The following is a 15409-nucleotide window of genomic DNA, read 5'->3' as shown; positions in this document are numbered from 1 at the left end:
ATCACAGATGATGCCAGAAACCAACTCTGCATGAATGAATGAAAGGAATAACCTACTGGGATGTGTTCTGCACCCAAAATATTCTTTTGGCAGGAGGGGGAAATTAAAGAGGAAAGACACCTCATGAAACAAATATTCTTAAAATTTACAAAATCAATTTTAGGTTTCTAGGTTCACTAGGACACTTCCAGGATTAACAAGCACACTAATGTGACATTTCTAGGTCCTTAAAAGAGGCACCTCGGGCCGGGGATTTAGCTCAGTGTTTTGGCCGCCTGCTGTGCAGTCGCAAGGACCCTGTACCAAAAAAAAAAAAAAAAAAAGTAAAGAAAAAAAAAAGAGGCACCTCAAATCCCTCTCCCCTGGCACCCCCATTATTTATTTAACTTTGTAGTCTATTATCCATGTCTGGGAACATTTGTAGCTACAATGGGTGAAGGAATTGTTTTCTAAGTACACAGATCCAACCTCACAGTGCATGAGAATCGTGAGACAACAGTGTGGGATTCAAATAATACCGGGCAACAGGAGACAGGGTTGCCTCTGAAAACACGGGGAGGACGTTACAAATATCACTGAGACACACACACGTAAGCTTAATAATTTGTTTTTCTCTTAAATAGCTTGAGAAGGTCTGCTTGATTTGACCTCAGCAGAAAGCAAGTCCCTTGGGAACCGATGCCCAGATACACTGGGTCTCCGTTGGCCGGCGCTGCCCAGGGCAGTGACCTTAGCGGGGCATGCGCTCCAGGCGCAGCGTGGACTTTGCCATTCACCTTCTCTCCACTCCGAACAACCCACACCCACCCATCAGAACCTGGTGTCGCCTTCGGGACCCAGCATCTGTCTGGGTCCAGGATTGCTGGTCAGGACCCAGTGCCTCTCGGAACCCAGCGCCCCAACAGAACACCTCTGAACCCGAGACAGTACTTCAGGGTGGGTCAGGACCTTGGGCGGCACATCAGGACCTGTCAGGACTCGTCTGCCCCGCACCGCAGCAGCACCTAGCGGAGCGGCGAGGAGGTGCGGCGGCGGCGGGCGCGCGCACGGCGGAGGTGCGGCGGCGGGGCGCACGCACGGCGGGCGCGCGGCGGCGGGGCGCGCACGGCAGCGGGCGGGGCAGCGGCGCTCCTCGGCGCACCGGCCGTGGCTGAGGCGCGGGCTGAGCGGCGCGGGCCGGACGCGGCTAAGCCCGGGCGGACGACGCGCGGCGGCGGCGGCGAGGCGGCCTGAGGGCTCTGGCCCGCCGCAGAAGAGCTCAGTCGTGACCATGTCGGCGGGCGGCCGCGACGAGGAGCGGCGGAAGCTGGCCGACATCATCCACCATTGGAACGCCAACCGGCTGGACCTGTTCGAGATCAGCCAGCCGACCGAGGTGAGTGCCGCCGCCCCCGAGAGGTGGAGGAGGGGAGGGGGCTCTAGGGAGGGGGAGGGGAACCGATAGAGAAGGGAGGGGCGCGAGGGGGTGGGGAGACCCAGGCTACAGCTGCCGAAACCCCAGGCCTCCCCTCGGGGACGCGCTCGCCTGCCTCCCGGGCTCGGGTCCCTCCCCACCCCGGGCCACCCGTGCCCACCTTGGGTCGGGGCCCAGAGCACGCCCCGCCCTTGTCGCTTGTGTACCGCGCCCCTTTACCTCCGCGTCCCATCCCCCCGCCTCCCTAGCGAGTCCTCCCCTTCTGCGGACCCGCCGGCCGGGGAGGGGTCCCGGGGGACATCAGGCTGCGCCGGGGGCCTGCGTCACCTGTGCCTCCGGTCACCTCCCTGTGTCTCCGGGACTCCACCTAGCCGCCCCCTTGTGACCCCGGGAAGCCATCTAGCCGCTCACCTGTGCCCTCAGGATCCCAACTGGCCGCCCACCTGTGCCCTCGGCCACCCACCTGTGCCCCCGGGACCCTGCCGGCGCGTCCACCTGTGCCACTGGAACCCCAACTGGCTGTCCACTTATGTCGCTAGGACCCCACCTGACTGGCCTACTTGTTCCTCAAGGACCCCACCTACCACCCGGGACTCCACATACCCCCACCCCGTCCTCGCTACCCCATCCGTGGCCCCCAAGCCCTCCTTTCGCCTTCCCGCCACCGAGCCGGGTCAGCGAGCAGGAAGGCGGCTGCGGGCCTTTCGCCGAGGTGTCCCGAGGGCCCGGCGGCCCGTGTGTTCAGTCCCGTCCTCAGCCTCTCTGATGGCGTCTTCGAGGGTCGGAACGTGGTCGCGGTCACTCGCCCGCTTCAGTGGTCCAGCGCGCGAGATTGCCCACGCCCCGCGCTCTGTCTGCTTGGAAAGTTGTCCCGACTCCGCGGGCCGGCTTGGGCCTGGGCCAGCGCGGCCGGGTAGGGCGCTGTGGCCAGCGGGCAGAGCCGCGGGGACAGGAGGGATTGTAACAAAGCGGCTGAAAGACTTCTGCAGTACTTTGCCAAACAGCCCTGAGCCCAGCCCTCTAGATGGGGGAGAGGGTGGGAACGCAGGAGGGGCGCGGCGGGGAGACCCTTCCCCGACCCAACACTGAACCCAGGATTGAAGCCTGTTCAGGAGATTATTTTCGTAGCATTTGTTTTTGATTTGTTGTAATAGGCCATTCAAAGTTAACAATATTTGCTAAAATACCAGCTCTTAGGCAACAAAACATATTTGGCAGATTACAACATTCTTAAGAAATTTAAATCCTTTCCTTATCATTAACTTGCAGTTTATATTGTTGAGTAAATTCAACTTTTACTTTCTTGACATTGATTTTACCTTGTGTGGGAAAGCTTGCATTCCTTGTGTCTTGATCTTTCCTTTGACCATGTTTTACTTGGTTGGAACCATTGGTGTGAATCCTTAGTTGAATGGTAATATAAATTAAGTTCAGGTTGCTAATTTGAATACTGATGTTTACTCCTGTTTCACTACTTAGGTTCTGTAATGATTTTATGAGTTTGGTTCTAGTAAGCAAATTACTGTGTAGTAAGCCTTCATGACTTACTAGCACATCTTTTGAAAGATGACATGCAATAATTTAGTTTCAGGATTACATTGTCTGTTAGAATAGTGTGTTCATTTTTCATTTCATTGCAGGATAAGACAATTTGTATGTAAAATAACTTGGTACATAATCATTTTGAGTTTTTTTATTTGAATGAATCTATTTTTCAAAAAATTTTCAAGTCTGGTTGAGAAAACCAATCTTTTTTAGTTTAGTAATAGAGAGTTCACCTTATTCTTTGGTGTTTTAAATTGGGTTGCCCATTTTTTAAAATTCCATATCAGAAACATTAGTGTTAATTGATTTAATTCTGTTTTAAGCATTCAGTTGAAACATGTTTTCTATTAGAGATCTGAGTAGTCAAGTAAAATTGGACTGCCATTTAGAAAGCTCTTTTTCAGTTATTCTGCAGGTAAAAAGTTTCTATGTACACAAAGAAAAAAACAAGTTCTTAAAAAAAGATTATATATTTCATCCTAGTTTTTCCTCTCCATTTATATTTGAACATTTCTGTTTTGAGAAATGATTCTTCAGAATTGTATTTGGAAGCCTTTCATAATCATTTTAAAAAAAAATATTTGTTATTTTTTCTTAGCTTTATCATTGTGTAGTGGCTAGCTCACACTTTGTATTTTGCTTTTCTAGAGAAGCTGTATATACTATTAAATTTATTCTGGTCTTAGAAGTTAAGATTTACATTTAGCACATTGTGTATTTTATTAAGATGTAAGTAAACTTAGTAATTTTCTAGACCAGTATTTCAAGGTTAGTGATTTCAATCTGCTTTGTCTAAGCTTGTATATGAATTTTTTTTTTTTTTTTTTTTTTGGTACCAGGGATCGAACTCGGGTTCTTGCTCTTGTGCAGCAGGCAGTGAAACCACTGAGCTAAATCCCCGGCCCTGAAATTTTTTTTTATTGTCTAATGACTTTATTCCACTTGGCCTTTATAAATAGTTTTCTATAAAAACATAAGCAATATATTATTTATTAGATACACAATAAGTGCTAAACAAATTCACTGCAGAAATTGTAGAAATCACATTTAAGTCTTATATTTATTTACTTGGGAATCTTTCCATGTGTAAGAATGTAGTGAGGTTTTTCTTTTTTCGGTACAGCGGTTAACTTCATTAATCATCAGTCATTGGTGATTTCAGTTAGCTTTGGTAATCATTGATAATTTTGTGGCTTCTACATTCAGGAAGATAATAAACTTGGTTCTTTGGATAGCATTTACTTTTTAAGAAAATTAGAATGCATTTTAAAATCATCCTGATTAACTTTGCCTTTCCCTTCTTATTCACATTTTTGTTGTTTTGTTGTTTTGAGACAGTCTCTTACTATATAGTTCAGGCTAGTCTTGAACTCACTGTGTAGCCCAGCCTGGCCTTGAATGCATGGCCATCCTCAGCCTTGCAAGTACTGGGATTACGGGCATGCACCATGTCTGGGTTCATATTCATGTGAAGTAAGAATTGATAATCTGAACTTAATATTGACATTTTATCACTGGGAGACTGATGTTAAGTTGGATATCTCTATTAATATGGAAACTATACTCTTAAAAAGTATCTTAGCTTTTAAGCTTTAAGCCTCTCCTTTTATTTTTAGTAAATCAAAAAAAATTTTTTTTTCTGGTACTGGCAGTTGAACTCAGGACCTTGCATTTACAAGGCAGGCGCGGGGCCACTGAGCTAAATCTCCAGCCTCTGCCTTTTCTTATTTTTAATTTGAAGGCTGTATTTTTTTCAGGGATTCCTAATTGCTCATGGTGGAGTACTTTCTGCTAATCTTTCCTACCTAGAACCACCACAGGAGAAGACTTTGTGGTCACCCACAGATCTCCAGGTTGGCTTTTAACTTACTACTACTTCTCAAGATAGCCATTGGTTTGTCTTCCTCATTACTCAAAGGCAAAAATTTAGTTTTTTTCTTGAAAGATTATTGTCACAAATATTTTGTGAAAAGAATATTGCATTGTCAGTTCTTTGGTGTACATCTTTATCTGACAAAACCTAGGATACATGCCTTTTAAAAATTTAGTGAATATTTTTAGGCTAATAAGATTTTATGTTTTCATTTTGAGTAAAGGTTGTATCTATATCCAAAACCATACTAGGTATTACTGTTTGGTTTCATGAGATTTTTTTAAAAGTTATTTGCTTATTATATACTTGAGTTATTTCTTTTTGCCCTGTTGCAAATAATACAATTTGTGTTAATAACCACAAATGTGTTATAATAGGTGATGTTTCATTTTAATACCTCAATTAATCTTTTTTTTTTCCCTTGAAGACACAGTATTTATTTTGTTAAAATCAAGCAGGATGTTCTGTTGATCAGTAAGTGGCAAGTATCAAACATGAAATATATACACATTTGAAACAATATCCTGCAGGATACAGGCTGTACACTTCCCAGGTGAGAGAAGGCCCTCTCTGCAGACTTCCACAGGTTTGCTATGACAGGGGCAAGAATCAGCCACCACCTCCGAATGCCCAGGGCCAACTGGTAGCACCCTATCTGTTTTAATAGCAATAATACATCTGTGTACTGAGTTATGTACATGGAGACCCCTGGAGTCTTCCATTCCCTGTGAAGCAGACGTTACAGAGGCAAAGCAAAAACCAGATGGGAAGGGTGTCGTGATGGGTACTTGGCTAAAAGGACACCAGAGCACTGTGTGCTGCTAAGTATAAGACAGAGTTCAAAAAGACATGTGAAGGCTGGGAGCACACAGACTTGATTACTCACGTTTTACACGTGTATTAGTAAAACGATCCCAATACTGGATTTGAGGGGAAGGAATCACAGGTCAAAAAAAATGTCTAAATTATAACAAAACAATCAAGTTACTCATGCTGTCCGCGGCCAGCTAGTGGCCCATGTTCTCAACAAGGGGCTACCGGGGGACAGGAGGAGGGAGCTGCTGCTGCAGAGTCACGTGTTTCCAGCGAGGAATAGCTCAGCCAAGATGGCATGAGCACCTCTGAAAGCACTTGTCCTTTCGGCACTGGGCAGCTGCCGAGGGCGAGAATGAGAGCGGGCACAGGTGTCAGCACCTGCGGGACTGAGGGTGCCCGATGGGACTCAGCTGTAGGAAAAGCATTCGCGCCCATGAGGTGCCTCTGTCAGGCTCAGTATGTGTGTGCGTATGCGTGTGCATGCATATGAACACATTTTAGGAAGGCCGTGGTTATTGCTAACCAAGGGAGAAACTCACCACACCCGCTATAACACTCCTCAAGGGAGTGAGGGAAATGTACCTCAATTAATCTTGAGAAGAATGTGATTCATCTTATCCATTGATGTATATAAACAATGGCTTCTGATTGGTCAGCAAAAGTAGACTAGGAAGTCTTCAGATGAAAAGGGCAATGATTACCTAACTTACTATAGCTAAATCTATATATTACAGACTTTTGTTGTTGTTTTTGACAGTTTCATATATAGGGCTCAGGCTGACCTTGAATTTAGCTATGTAATCCCCAGTTGACGTGGAACTCACCACAATCCCCTGCTTGTCTCCCTAAGTGGCGCAGTTACCGGATTGTGCCACCATGCCCAGCCAGATAGGTTTTAACTATACTTTATCATGTAACTCACCTATACTTAAGACTGTTTTGAAAAAAAAAAGTATTTTTAGGCATCTGTACTGCTGAGAATCTCTCTCTGGGGACTAATGCATAAAGAGATCAGTGGTTGCCATTGATGTGTTTTTAGCATCATAGGTTTGTTCTTGCTTGCTTGCTTTCTCGCTTTCTTTCGTTCGTTCTTTGCATAGGTTGAACTTTAGTTGTGGTTATGACTTTTTATGAACTTTTATTTTCCTGTAGTAACTGCTAAGTTTTATGTATGTGGGTATGTTTATGGGTCTTGTCTTGCATTTAAATGTTTTTAGTTGAAATTATACCTAGACCAGTTTCAATTTGGCATTCTTCTGCCAATTAAAAAAATGATTTTATGCAATTTGTTGACCTAATGGAATGTAAATATTGTAACTATGTAGATGTTCATAGAATTTTGTGATTATATTTTGATTGTCCTTAACAGTGGTAGAATATCAGTAAAGGTCATCTTTCATATTGAAAAGATGCAAAATCTGAATGTGGTATCAAATTGTTAGGAAGCTTTAAGAAAAGGTTTATGGTGTCATTAAGGATTTAATGGATCAGTTGTAGTCTGTAAAGCATTAGTAGTCATTGGTTATTCTCTTGGTATAAGTTAATTTGTATAGAAACAGTTTTGCCAGATTTGAACTGTTGTAATTTTTAAAAATGCTAGAAAATAGCATTTATTTCGATATAAATTTGTTTTTATTATAAATAAGGTGGCTATATAAGTAACCCTTAAAAACTGTACTGACTTGGGCTGGGGATTTAGCTCAGTGGTTTCGCCGCCTGCTGCGCAAGCACAAGGACCCGAGTTCGATCCCCGGTACCAAAAAAAAACTATACTGACTTATAAAATTAAACTGATTCATTAAATGAAAATTTTTTCCACTGGGCGTGGTGGCACACACCTGTAATCCCAGCACTTGGGAGACTGAGACAGGAGTATCACTGCAAATTTGAGACCTTATTTCAAAAAAAAGAATACCCCCCCCCCAAAAAAAAAGAGAGAAAAGAAAATTATTTCCACATTAGGTAGAGTCTTGATTTTTTTGTTCAGAAGTTTGGTATTTCTGTTAGTTTCTTGGCTATATATAGTCAGCTTGAAGATCCTTACAACAGGGATATTTGTTTGACCTGCATTTACCCTTGTAAGTTAGGTACTCAGCAGTGTGGCACATCCCACAGGTCCTTGCATCAGTTCTGGAGAGATCAGTGTCAGCTAACCCTGACTTGTTGGCTGGGCCTAAGAAACCATGCGTGGGCTTGCAGCCTGTGGCTCCACATATATGAATTGATGGTAGGTGTGTGTTTGTTGTCTTAAGTTGGGCTATTTCTTTTCATGAGCAGAAGATTTTTCTTAATATATCAAGTATGAATTAAGCACCTTGATCTGAAAATGGAAAGTCTAAAATTCAAAACATTTTGAATGGCAGCATTTCACAAGTGGAATTCCACATTTGAATTTCAGATTGCCATCAAAACATAGGCAGAGTAAAAATATTGTATAAAACTATCTGCAGGCTATGTGGCTGAGGTGTGTATGAAACATGAATTTCATGTTTAGGCATTGGTCTTATTCCCAAGCTCTCTCATTATTTGTAAGATGTTACAAAACTTAAAAAAATGTGAAATCCAAAATATTTTTGGTCCCAAGCATTTTGGAGTTTATACCTGGTTAAAAAAAGTCTGAGAGGTGCTAAAGGGGATGGATATGTGTTTGCTATTTCAAGTTGTCTGGCTTAGGTTTTATTCTAGCAGTAACATAAACATAAAAATTATTTTGGCTTGTGTGATTGATCAAAACTACATTATAGTTTCACCACCTGCTGTGCGCAAGCGCAAAGACCTGAGTTCAATCCCTGGTACCAAAAAACCCCCCCAAAACTACATTATAATATAATTTAGAGCATGAATGTGCTTTATAAAATGAAAATGAGTACAGAGATTTGGTTCATGTAAAATAAGGCAGGAAAGCATTTTCCCAAAATAGGTTGATTCCAAAAGTTGAGGAATATGAAGTTTCATACATGCAGGTTTACAAGTATGTGTCAATAATAAAATTATTTAGAAGAGCTGAAATTGAATTTACAGTGGCCTGAAACAGCCACGATTTCTTTTCTATTGCTTGCAAGAAATGTAATAATAGAGAAAATTGTACAGTTTACGGAAGTAGGAATTTTTGTTGCACTTGCTTATATTGTTCTGTTTTTAAGTTGAATACACACAACACACAACTACTTACAGATATTACTACATTATAGTTAGGGGACCACTGGTATGCTATGACTGCAAGTAGGCACTATTAATAATTATACCAGGACAACAGGCATAAACTAGGATTGCCCCATTAACTCTAGGAAGGACTTGCTGGAACTGCTTTTTCAGTTCCTGTACTTTTGAACTTCCTGAAGTTTTACTAGTGCCCAGTTGAACTAGCTTATTTTCGCTGTGTTTTTGAAGAGTGAAATCAAACTAAGGATGTAGACCTGCTGAATCCAGCTCTGCCACCATCTGTAGTAATCACAGTGAGAAGGGTTGTTTCCAAGTTAGGAAGCTATGCTTTGCCTTCTGAGACTTCACTGAAAGTTTCTCTGCTTTGCACAATAGATGAGAGTTTGAGCCTCAAAATTATGACCCATGAAATGCCTACTCATTCTTATTCGTTGGGATGTTTACTGATTGAGTGGTCCAGGTGGCTCAGAATCACAGGTTCTCTGTTGTGTGGTTTTATAAATGCTCTTTTGAAGGAAGTGAGACACGCAGACCTGTTCTTCCCCTGCGAATGTGCTTCCTTGTTACTCTTTTTGCTCATCCTGGCATAAGCATGGCATAAACATATAACCATGGTGACCTGTTTATTGTTACATTTTTTGATTTTTACAGGAGAATCAACAAAAAGTATGCCTTGAACCATGATTCTGTACTACTCTTACAAGCTTTGTACTGAGACTTGAGATTGGCAGTTTCTGCTCCTTTGGATTTAAATCTAGTTTCATATATTTACTAGAGAAAATGAATAGGAGTAACAATATGATCAGTATTGGGCACCATCACATATTTAAAAACCGTTGTTTAGATTTCATAACCACTTAAAAACATGCTTAGTATATAAAAGCATAGATTGTGAGGCCATTTTTCAGCTGTGTTATTTTTAGGTGGCTAATGACAATAGTATCAGAAAAAATTTCCAGTGTTTCAGAGTCCTAGAACAGTGCTTTTACGATACACATGTAAAGAACATGTTTTTTGTACTATATAATGAGTTCGTTCTTTATGCCATATTACACTTTTTAAGTTATTTTGTTAGCAGTAACTTGGAGTTATTTTTAAGAGTCATTGGAAACATAAAGAGAATCAGTCATACTAAGGGTTCTAGTTTGAACGTAAATACTTTTATTTTTAAATTAATTCTGCTACTGATTTTTTTTCTTTTTTCTTTTTTTTTTTTTTTTTTTTACTGGGGATCGAACCCAGGACCTTGTGCTTGCAAGGCAGGCGTAGTGCTGCTGAGCTAAATCCTGGCCCATCTGCTACTAATTCTTTAGAAGATTCTTTTTAAGACCTCTCATTCTGCTACACTAAAATCCATTTGTCTTTGTTCTTTGACATTTTACCTGTGCATGGTCTTGTTCCATCATGCATTGATCATTTGGAAAATACTGATTCACTGAGTTACACCAGATCTACCAAATGTTGATACTTTTTCTTAAACAATACCAGAATACTAACATTTACTACTATCACCACAGATCTCATCAGGAATATCTTGAGGATAGAGAAGCCCTCAAGCTCAGCAGTGGTGGATACAAATTTTCAGGAAACTTATTTTAATTTTGAAGTCCAAATTTTAAAACTGGCAGTACTGTCATAGCACTTAAAAGGACAAACTTACTTTATTCATTTTTAAGAAAATGTCTGGTGGATGTCTAAGCCTGAATAACCATAGTTTGTCAGTCATTGTTTCCAAAAAAAAAAATGGTGTTCTATGAAAAACGTAACTTAGAAAGTTGTGTCCTTAAACATCCACAGCAGAATGTGACTTGCCATTTTGGCATGTAGAGTGGTGAACAAATCCACCAGAGTCAGAGTTCAATAAAATCAGTCACTTTTTCTGTTTCAGTGAAGACATTCTTAAGTGAAGGTAGCTTTTATTTTTCTTAAAAGTTTGAGTAGTGCATACCAGCGCAAGATACATTTTACCATTTTGTACCTAGTACATTTTGATGCCTTGATTTGTACTGAAGTGTTCAGTTTTATTCATCATTACTTTTGACCATCTGTGCAAATGCCAACATGATGAGGAAGGCTAGCATTAAATATTATTTTGAAAATAATTTTCCTGGCAAATAACCTGAAAGAGTCTCAGGGAACCTCAGGGACTTGAGAACTACAATTTGTGAACTACTGCCCTAGAATATTTAGTGATGGGCTTTTAAATTGTGGCTGGATTTAAAAAATATATATAAGTATTATAAGGTAGATGTTAAATCTTTATTCCTGGTGTTTTCAAGTAGTGCTATAGTGTAAACAAACAATTTATGTGAGCTTTGAAATGTGAGTGTAGGGTTTACTATGGAAGAGATGATTTCAATATATGCATTATATAGTTTTCGTATTCTTAAGTACTTCATTTTAATTTTTAGTTGTTAGTGATAAAATGCAAACATTTACATTTTTTGTTGTCCAAAAATACTGGTAGCTAAAATGATGATCAAGTTGTATTACTCTCACTCATTTAGGACATGACCTAAGCCACTTGTACTTGTGAGTTGTCTAGTTCTGCTCATAGCTCTTTTTCAGAGAACAAGGATGGTTAATGTGTTCTAGGTAAGACGGAAAGTTAATTTTGTTTAATGTGCACGGTGTCACCTAGTACTTGCCTGTCCCTTTGGTCTCCCTCTCAAGAACAGATTCAGAGTTATTCCAGACATTGTCTATATAAAAATGTCTTTTTTTCTTGTTGTTTTTAGTTCCATTTTCCTTTACTTATATCTTGAGAGACAGACATACATACATACAGTATTTACATTCTAAACGCATTTGGACTTTTAATACTTCAAAATAATATGTGCATTTATGTTTAAGATTACTTGCATTTAAGATTAACTTCTTTTTAGTGGCAACCTGTAACAAGAATACTGTGTTGTTAATTCGTAGCTGGGTGTAAATTCATTTTTAAAATATTGGTGACCATTTTATTATCATAGATAGCATTATTAAACTATTTTGATGATACACTTTTTAACCCTTTAGTGAAACATGCTTATTAGTAAGCATATTGTTGCAATTTATCAGAGTAATAAAATACAATTGAGTCTTAATTGCTGAGTATGTGAATTTGTAGTAGATTCCTTTGTAGATCATTTAAGCTTCTGCTTATTTAAGAGGAGGAGCCTGCCAGGAGTACCATGGACAGTGATTTCACTGCATTTGATGTTTAGGACCTTGACTGTTTTAAAATGTGGTTTTAATTTAGCTTTGGCAAAAGTGACTGTTAAGTTTATGGTAAAGTCAAATATGGTTTTTATGCCAAACTTGCTGATTTCAGTTTTTTAAAAAAAATATTTTATTATTATCTTCATGAAGTTTTTAGTTTTGGGAATATCAAGGATAGTGAAATTAAGATTAATAAATTAGGAAGAACATTAAAAATTTTATGTTGCTTTGTACCTGATTTTAAACTATATTCTGTAAATGTGGTTGGATATGGAGTTACTGTGATTCCTTCACTGTAGTAAGATTATATGTTTTTAAAAATTGTTTTTATCTATTATTAAAGTGCCTATTTTTAAACAATTATAGAATACTGACAGTAGTAAAGATAATAGATTACCCAGTGTTCTGCCGTCTGAAGAAATTCTTTATCGTCTTCCAGGCTTTTCTTGCATAATTTTCTTATTTGAAAAAGAAGTATATATGTTTATATATGTTGTATTCCATTCATTGTTTGCATTTTTAGCCAGTATTGAATCATATTTCTTAACTAGTCACATGCCTGTCAGAAATTCAGTTTTTAAAACCTACCTAGGTTACTCTGGTAATAATTAACAGTACTTCACATTTAGTGACTGCATGGTGCATAGGTAACATTAGTATAAATGCTTTGCATGTATTATCTTTCCATTCTTCTTGCGATCTTGTGCGCTGGGTGCATTTTACTATTCTCATTTTTGGATGAAGAGTCTTGGGCCCGGGGAGATTAGATAACTTGCTTGTTGAAGGTATGCAACTAGTAAGCCATGCAGCAATGATTTGAACTCACAGTATGACTAGAACCTGCTGTTAACTACCATATGTATGAAATCCAAAAATTTAAGGTTGCTGCAATGAAAGCAGTGTTTGCAAGTTTTATAGAAATATAATTTATAAATAGAATAATTTAGAACTTAAGTTTTCAGGAAGCACTACAGACATTACCCAATAAAACATCTGTTTAGGGCCAGGGATTTAGCTCAGTGGTTCTGCCGATTGCCTCACAAGCGCAAGGTCCTGAGTTTGATCCCAGTACCAAAAACCCCCATCTGTTTGGTTGATAATACTTACATGCATATATATGCATGCATCGCATACTTGTATGCACAAATGTATTGATTTTTAAAAAACCCTATTGTAATCTTATCTTTGAGATAGACAGTTCTGTGTTTTGTAGCCCAAGTGGTGCATGCCAAATTTTATTTTCTAACTAGAGGCATGGTGTGGGGTGTGGTGCCACCTTGTGTTCTGGGGAGCAGCCAGAAATTTAAATATGAATGAAGAGTGCGAGAAAATTTTGGTTGGCAAAGAAAGGAGGAGTCAGACCTTTTCCTGACAGTATATGCTTTGATTTTTTTTTTAGGGGCTTTTTTTTTTTCTCTTTTTTCTTTTTTGATATTGGGAATCAAACTCAGGGCCTCTTGCTTGCTAGGTAGGTATTGCACCACTAAATTATATTCCTGACTCACGTTGGCTGAGTCAGTTGGCTGTATGTGCTTGAAACCTAGGATAGTGTTGAACCCTAATCTATATGTGTATACATATCTATGGTAAAATTTAATTCATAAGTTAGGCGCAGAGGTCTATAAGTTAAAATAAGCAATTGTGCCATATGTTGTACTAAAGGTTGGGTTTTGAGGATATTGTTCATTAAAGTAAGGTGCAGGAGACCAACCTGCTAGGAACCCCTAACTGGAGGGTTCGAACAGGGATTAAAAACAAAAGATACAAAGATAATTTGGAAGGTGGGGGCCCTTGCCTCTAGTGGACAAAAAGCCCCGAATGTGTGGCTCACCTTGCTTTCATTGAATTTAAAAAGGGATCAAGCAATCCTGTGAAGTTGGGTTCAAGGAAGGTTCATCTGTTTCTCATAATTTAGAGTATTCTCAGACATGTATTTTGTCTCAATTAGATCTCAGCTGTTTGTTGACCCTTTCTCCGGGATTTGCAGCTGCCAGTTTAGCTTGCCTGTAGGCTGCCACAGGAGGCATAGCCTGCCTTCCCTTCCCCCATCCTCCCCTTAGGAAGGTCAGTTAGGCCTCAGTTTTCCCACCTCAGCCCTCCAAGTGGTTTTCCACAGTAAGGGTTACTTGAACATAAGCACTGCAATTACCATTACAGTTTATAATTGAGAGGGCTGCTAATCTACATAGCAGGTGGGTAGCATATACAGTGTGGATACCAAGGAGAAAGGGGATGGTTCCCATCCTGGGCTGACCTCAGCATAGCTATAGCATGCATCTTAAAATTTACAAATTCTTAGGAAAAATTATGAGAAAAGGAAAAAATGGAAACAAAGTCTTTGTAAATAGGGAAGGGTGGAGAGGGTGAAGGGAGCACAGGGAATGGGGAAAAAATAAGAACCAAGGTACATCATGTACAGGTACAAGCACCCAATGATAAATGTAAATGTATTGTATACCTAAAATGTATATTTTGGTAAAAAAGGGGATTTATTCAGAGATAGTTCTGAGGAGATGGAGGGTCACATTTTCTTCAGTTCATCTCAGTTACAGGAGGATGAGGGTCTTTCATAGTAATGAACAGAGGGGAGAGGGAGCACAGAGAGATAATATAGATCTCCATGTTTGGTTTATCAGTTCCAGCCATCTTCATTGACCCATTTCTTCTTGAAACTAGGCTTTTGAACCCTGGGGCTAAAATCTGCATTTTCTGTCCCTTCTTCTGGGCAGAGGAGAGGAAGAGGTGTTGATTATGTACTCAGCAGGAGGAAGTTTGGAGAAAATGCTTATCTCTACCAGAAAAAAAAAAAAATCTCACTTTAGAAGTTCTATTTTGCAGTGCTGCTTACAGTATGGGAAATTGTTTCTGTTGCTTATTTGATTTTTTTGTTTGTTTTGTAATGGCTCAGCCCTGATGAAAGTATGAGTGTGTAAATAGTCTGTGGTATTTATTCATTCAGACTAGTGCTAGTGCGAGCCTGTTACAAGTCAGACTGGATCTACTGAGATGAAGACCTGAAATGACCTGGATCTCAAGGAAGGAAGTGAGAAATGGACCCTCCACACACTTAAGAAAAGGAGTGTTAGCTGGCAGGACACTATCCTGGCGTCCCTGCTCAGACTCAGACCCTTCCCTCTTTCTAGTTCCATGTTCACTTACTTATTGGTCACCAGTTAAGTGTGGATCACTGTACTAAGTGCCGAGCATGTGACACTTAATTGGCACATGGTCTTTTTCTTTAATAGCTTGCATTTTAGTGATTAAAAATGGCAATAATATGGGAAGTGCTCTATTTGGTTGGAAGGATGAGGAACTGAAGTCTAGATGAGAAAGGATAGTCTCTCTGTATGTGGGTATTCCTGCACAAATATGTGTTCATTTTGTACCTGCTATGT

At 40.1% G+C, this 15409-nt stretch overlaps 1 protein-coding gene across 36 annotated transcripts in view; it reads left to right on the top strand.

Moving 5' to 3' along the window:
* Window positions 1-1132: 1132 nt before the first annotated feature.
* Afdn (afadin, adherens junction formation factor) overlaps window positions 1133-15409 on the top strand; it is a 147556-nt gene continuing 133279 nt past the window's right edge. For 25 of the 36 annotated variants that reach the window (XM_087193506.1, XM_087193505.1, XM_087193491.1 and 22 more), the window contains exon 1: window positions 1137-1375. In XM_087193506.1, coding sequence (XP_087049632.1) covers window positions 1271-1375 — 105 coding nt within the window. In that variant the 5' untranslated portion in view covers window positions 1137-1270. Of the gene's footprint in view, window positions 1376-15409 lie in introns of all 36 variants that reach the window. The other 11 variants (XM_087193504.1, XM_087193488.1, XM_021237991.2 and 8 more) reach the window with 4 other exon arrangements.

The sequence above is a fragment of the Heterocephalus glaber genome, unplaced genomic scaffold, assembly GCF_053883595.1.
Source record: "Heterocephalus glaber isolate CG9 unplaced genomic scaffold, H.glaber_assembly_v1.0 deba00001593, whole genome shotgun sequence".
NCBI lineage: Eukaryota > Metazoa > Chordata > Mammalia > Rodentia > Bathyergidae > Heterocephalus > Heterocephalus glaber.
This window is presented reverse-complemented; position numbering and strand designations above follow the sequence as displayed.